Genomic DNA, 6,090 nt, shown 5'->3' on the forward strand with positions numbered 1-6,090 from the left:
TTTATTTGCAAATTATGGTGGAAACTAAGTATTTGGTCAATAACAAAAGTTCATCTCAATACTTTGTTATATACCCTTTGTTGGCAATGACAGAGGTCAAACGTTTTCTGTAAGTCTTCACAAGGTTTTCACACACTGTTGCTGGTATTTTGGCCCATTCCTCCATGCAGATCTCCTCTAGAGCAGTGATGTTTTGGGTCTGTCGCTGGGCAACACAGACTTTCAACTCCCTCCAAAGATTTTCTATGGGGTTGAGATCTGGAGACTGGCTAGGCCACTCCAGGACCTTGAAATGCTTCTTACGAAGCTACTCCTTCGTTGCCCAGGCGGTGTGTTTGGGATCATTGTCATGCTGAAAGACCCAGCCACGTTTCATCTTCAATGCCCTTGCTGATGGAAGGAGGTTGTCACTCAAAATCTCACGATACATGGCCCCATTCATTCTTTCCTTTACACGGATCAGTCGTCCTGGTCCCTTTGCAGAAAAACAGCCCCAAAGCATGAAGTTTCAACCCCCATGTTTCACAGTAGGTATGGTGTTCTTTGGATGCAACTCAGCATTCTTTCTTCTCCAAACACGTCTAGTTGAGTTCTATTTTGGTTTCATCTGACCATATGACATTCTCCCAATCCTCTTCTGGATCATCTAAATGCTCTCTAGCAAACTTCAGACGGGCCTGGACATGTACTGGCTTAAGCAGGGGGACACGTCTGGCACTGCAGGATTTGAGTCCCTGGCGGCGTAGTGTGTTACTGATGGTAGCCTTTGTTACTTTGGTCCCAGCTCTCTGCAGGTCAATGACTAGGTCCCCCCGTGTGGTTCTGGGATTTTTGCTCACCGTTCTTGTGATCATTTTGACCCCACGGGGTGAGATCTTGCGTGGAGCCCCAGATCGAGGGGAGATTATCAGTGGTGTTGTATGTCTTCCATTTTCTAATAATTGCTCCCACAGTTGATTTCTTCACACCAAGCTGCTTACCTATTGCAGATTCAGTCTTCCCAGCCTGGTGCAGGTCTAAAATGTTGTTTCTGGTGTCCTTTGACAGCTCTTTGGTGTTGGCCATAGTGGATTTTGGAGTGTGACTGTTTGAGGTTGTCTCAAACAAGTGTCTTTTATACTGATAACGAGTTCAAACAGGTGCCATTAATACAGTTAACAAGTGGAGGACAGAGGAGGCTCTTAAAGAAGAAGTTACAGGTCTGTGAGAGCCAGAAATCTTGTTTGTAGGTGACCAAATACTTATTTTCCACCATAATTTCCAAAAAAATCCTTTAAAAATCAGACAATGTGATTTTCTGGATTTTTTTTTTTCTCATTTTATCTCATAGTTGAGGTATACCTAGGATGAAAATTACAGGCCTCTCAGCTTTTTAAGTGGGAGAACTTGCACAATTTGTGGTTGACTAAATACTTTTTTGCCCCACTGTATGAGTCCAACAATGTGGTAGGATTGCTATGCTAAATCTGTGGAGTCGTTTTTTAAGATGTTGTTTCCCAATAAAGAGGTTGTTGTTTATGAGCTACTTCCAACTCATCGTACTTCATAGTATCGATATGTATTTTCAAACCCAAGACGGCATGTTTTATATATTATATTTTTATTTATAGATGCCACATTATGCTCATTTTCAGGTTCATATTTGTATTTTGTGCTTTGGCTGTGACATGTCTCCATGCTTCAATGTTCAAAAAAGGGTTTTATTTGTCTCATACTGCCTGTGCTGCAGCAGCCAATTACGTACAATGTGTTGGAGCTCTAGCAAATAGAAGCGCGTGGGTTATGTCACATTGTTACATAAGTAAATAAAGGAGTCCAATGGAGGTGTAACTTTGGTATTTTAGCCTTAGCAGACCATTAACATGCACAAAAAACCGATATGACACACTACAGGAAATGGAAAAACACACTACTACACACACTATAATAAAGCCCCTTTAAAAACTGATTATAGATGTGTGATGTTGGACTGGCATAAACCTTGTTACAGGGAACACATTGCATCTGTTTTTTGGACCTTTATTGCCATGACCATATCAACATATTATTGCCAAATCATGTTGTTACAACAAAAAAAAAAAAGTAAAAATGAACACTAACCATACATGTTAACGATACATTTGGCACAACAGCAAAACATGAAACTTACATGCCACCTGGTGGCGCATCATGACATCACCATTTTGACGCTGATTTTCTCACAATGGGGGACTGCGTCAGGTCATGTTGCTTTTAATCATACGAAACCAGATTAAATTAAAGAACAACTTCTCGAACGCTATACTCTTCCCCAGAGTGCACTGGTTCATTGTTTATTAATGTGTTTCAGCGGCATTTACCGACCGCCCCGGTGCTGCTCGTCCACCGGAGTTTATTTTCCCGTTAACTCACGGCAGGGTTGCTAGAAAGCAGTAGTTCCTATGTGTTTCAGTCTGAATTTACGCTTTTTGGCCTCCCAACGCAGTTATTAAAGTATCTCTGGTATAGGACAGGCGATGTTAGCATAGCAACTGAAGCTCATCCGGCGTATTTTTCTTTATGACTTTACTTGTGTAGCCCATGTACTGATTCCACCTGATAGCTGATCTAATAAAAAACAACGGGAAAATATATGAGGCAGTTCAAAACGGGCAACGGTAAATAAAAGCAAACGGATGGTAATTAAAAGTAAGGTAAAAACAAGCAGCATCACACTGTGCCTGGTTAGTGTTGACTGGCTTTATAGAAGTGTGTTTTTTTTTACAAGTGTTTGTAAAACTCTGTTTCTACTTTGTGCTATTTGCACATCTGGCAGAAGTGCTCCTCTTTTGGGAACTATGATCTTTTGTAGCGGGCAGTCTCCTCTCTTTCTCTCCTCCCGGATTGACATGCTGCATGCATTGTGATTGACAGCTGGTCTCGAACTGCCTATCCCTGTGTACAGTGATGATGTTCTGTTTTTTTTGCAGAGATATTGCAATCTGACAGACCCAACCTGAGGAGGACACAGAGTGAGGAGTCCCCGGGTACACCTGGATCTCACAACAGGTCAGCACGCACGCACGCACACACATATATATTTATTAAGCTTCATGTAATCTGTTACTCCCCAAGCCTAGCCTTATGGACAATACTGAGGCTGTATAACCTTTAGAATGATTAATTACTGCAATAGTAATTTCACTTAAAGGTGGGATAGGTAATTTGGGAGAAACCAGCTCGAGTGCGCTAGAATTTGAAAATACACAGCCGGAAAAAATCTGCCACTTCCTTACAGAGCCCCTCCTCCAACACACACGAACGCGCACATGACCAATGAGGGCACGAGATAAGTTTGTGCACAGATGGAAGGCTGACAGGCAGGTAGGCCATCCAGTTACTTTAGCCGGGCCGGCTCAGATGATTGTTCGTGCTTTTTACAGTATTACGGCTTCCACAGATGACATTTTTGTATAGATTTTTTGTCAAAGCACTTCAGATATTCATTGCTATCGGGATGTTAAGAGCATTCCACGGAATATAACACAAAGTGTATCTCGAGCCGGTTTCTCAAACTTACCTACCCCACCTTTAATGAATGTATAACACCGTACATTTTCATATATTTATAAAATATGCTAATTTCTACTTCTTGTGTTGATATAAAACATTTGTTTTATTTTATCTTTTTGTTACACACTATTAGCTTTAACTTCTTATGTCCATATAAATATTTCTATTCTGTTTCATTACTTTTTTATTCGGAAAAGGTGCATCTGACACAAACCCAAATGTTGCAAATGTTCATATTTCTTTGTCATCTCTCTCTTATGCCTCATCCCTCTTCCCAACTTCCCCCCATCCCTCATGTTGCCTTTCTTCATCTTCTGCTTTTCTTTCTCTTTTGCAGGAGTAACAGGCACTCAGTGGGAGGAACACAGGGCAGCTCCCCAGGGGGCCCCAGGGGGGGCTCTCTGACCAACGGGGAGCTGAGTGAGGAGCAGAACCCCGGCCCGGGCTCAGTCGCTCACCGTCGCTCCTCCAAAAGTCACGGGAGCCCAGGAAGCAGCGCAGGTACAGTTACACTCTAGATGTTTACAGTGCACACTCTAACTTCAGGTTGACTCAGACTGGAAGCGCTGATTTTAATTGTGGAATGTGGAAAGATGCTGCTGATAAATATTTATGAAGATATCCTGTATCTTTTAAGAGTTGAAAGAATGTTATTATCTTTCTCTCTTTTGCTCTAACACTTTCTTTTTTGAACATACAATACACTAAAGACCACATCAACACAATCAAATTGCTGCAGTTGGTTGTGATTTCTGTAGTTGTCTTGAATAAGGGTATACATTTTTAATAAGAATAATAAGGAAAAACGTAACTGTTAACTGTTTGGGTTGTGAACTGGATCCAAACCAGAGCCGCCAATGGGTTCTGACCTTGACGTATGAAGAGAACTGGATACAGCTTTGGAGGCGGGGCCCATTCATTCCCGTCAGTGGCTCATGAAGCAAAGATGGCCTGAGAAGAAAAGCTCCCGTATCTGGGCCCAACGAGTGTGCTCATGTTGCTTAAGCCCCGCCCCCAATCCGCATTGTTGCGGCCTGTCTCAGCGCAGTCAGATGAATGGAGAGGGCAAATAACTGCACATTTGGCTTTTAGTGCATTTTACAACTTTTAACCAATAATTATTTAAATAAAGGCTATTCAAGTGTTCGTGCTGTGTAGTTTTAAAATCTTTCCTAATTTAAATTTAAAGAGTCATGGTTGTGTGAATCAACCCCATGAAAATATTCCTAGCTAGATAAGAGGTTTGGTTGTTTAAAGATCTGCTAACACTGAGCAGACTTCTGCCTTGGCCTCTATAACAATATATCTGTTAAAGCTCACTACAATGTAGCATTTTTTTAGCAGCCAACTTTGATGAGCTTCTCAGTAGAACATGAATACAGTATTACACTACTACTATGACTAAAGAAAACAATATACACTCTTCCTCCTGATTTGGTTTGAGCATTCTCTATAACCAGGTAACATTAACTCTTTCCTCCCCTCTCAGACAAAGTGGAGTTGACGTCTAACGGGCTGGAGAGCAGTCGTGGGGGTGTGGCCCATCTCACCCCTCCTCCCCCCTCTCTGTCGGGCCGATCCCCGGTTGACAGCAGCAGCAGCCCCTCTCCGGGTCAGGACGCTCTGGGACCGGCCCCGCCCGCAGAGCCCGGCCCTAACCCCCCCCCCAACACAGAGCAGGCCAGCAACAGCAACACGGAGCCCTCCACAGAGACACTGCCCACAGGGTAAGATCATTTGGGGACAAAGACAAAGTAACAGCTAGCTTCTTAATGAACCTCGAGCAGGCCCTTTAGCACAGTCATTGTGACATTTATAAATACGCATAAGATGAATCAAAACGTCATGGAAAAACTTTTATCAGCCTCCAGGGGGATTTTCTCTCCCACATGCACTCATAAGATATCTTACGGAATAGATGCCGTCAAATGTGAATTGTGTCTCTCTCACCCTCACTCTCTCTCTCCCTCCCTCTCTCTTCAGCTGGGAGCAGAGGGTGTTGCCTCATGGCAGAGTGTACTACGTCGACCACAACACCAAAACCACAACCTGGGAGAGACCACTGCCACCAGGGTACGCCTGTTACATTTTTACATGTTTTTTTATCGATACATTGATTTGTTTTTCCACACATTACAGTAAGCCCATGTTAGGCTGACCAATAAGCTCGGCTTAACATCAAATATTTTTCAGCCTGTCATCTCTCCAACCTGATAATTATTTTCCAGCACAAAACTTGGATTTCTCAATATCATGCCTCAAATAAGGAAATTACCGTAATTTTCGGACTATAAGGCGCACCTGAATATAAGCCGCAGCAGCTAAATTGAATGATGTGTACATATATAAACCGCACTGGACTATAAGCCGCAGGTGTTTTAATGTTTAATTACCATATGTAAGGGTTCGTGCACAGAGGGGATTGTCGGGAAAGAGATGGCTGTTTGAGGAAGCTCCCATTTATTAACATTTCAACAAACAAGTTGCATATTTGCATAACGTATTCAAGTGTTACCATTTAGTGCAATAGTAGCTACAGAACATGTACTGTGCTGTGTA

The 6,090-nt window shown here is 42.5% G+C and overlaps 1 protein-coding gene across 1 annotated transcript; it reads left to right on the forward strand.

Moving 5' to 3' along the window:
* Positions 1-2,948: 2,948 nt before the first annotated feature.
* LOC104944080 (NEDD4-like E3 ubiquitin-protein ligase WWP2) lies at positions 2,949-5,612 on the forward strand (the record flags this gene model as incomplete). Its single annotated transcript, XM_010769558.1, has 4 exons — positions 2,949-3,027; positions 3,869-4,032; positions 5,021-5,258; positions 5,515-5,612. Coding segments are annotated over 4 exons (579 nt in total), but the record flags the coding sequence as incomplete, so codon positions are not given.
* Positions 5,613-6,090: the final 478 nt, after the last annotated feature.

This window comes from Notothenia coriiceps, unplaced genomic scaffold (assembly GCF_000735185.1).
Source record: "Notothenia coriiceps isolate Sejong01 unplaced genomic scaffold, NC01 NC01_scaffold00007468, whole genome shotgun sequence".
NCBI lineage: Eukaryota > Metazoa > Chordata > Actinopteri > Perciformes > Nototheniidae > Notothenia > Notothenia coriiceps.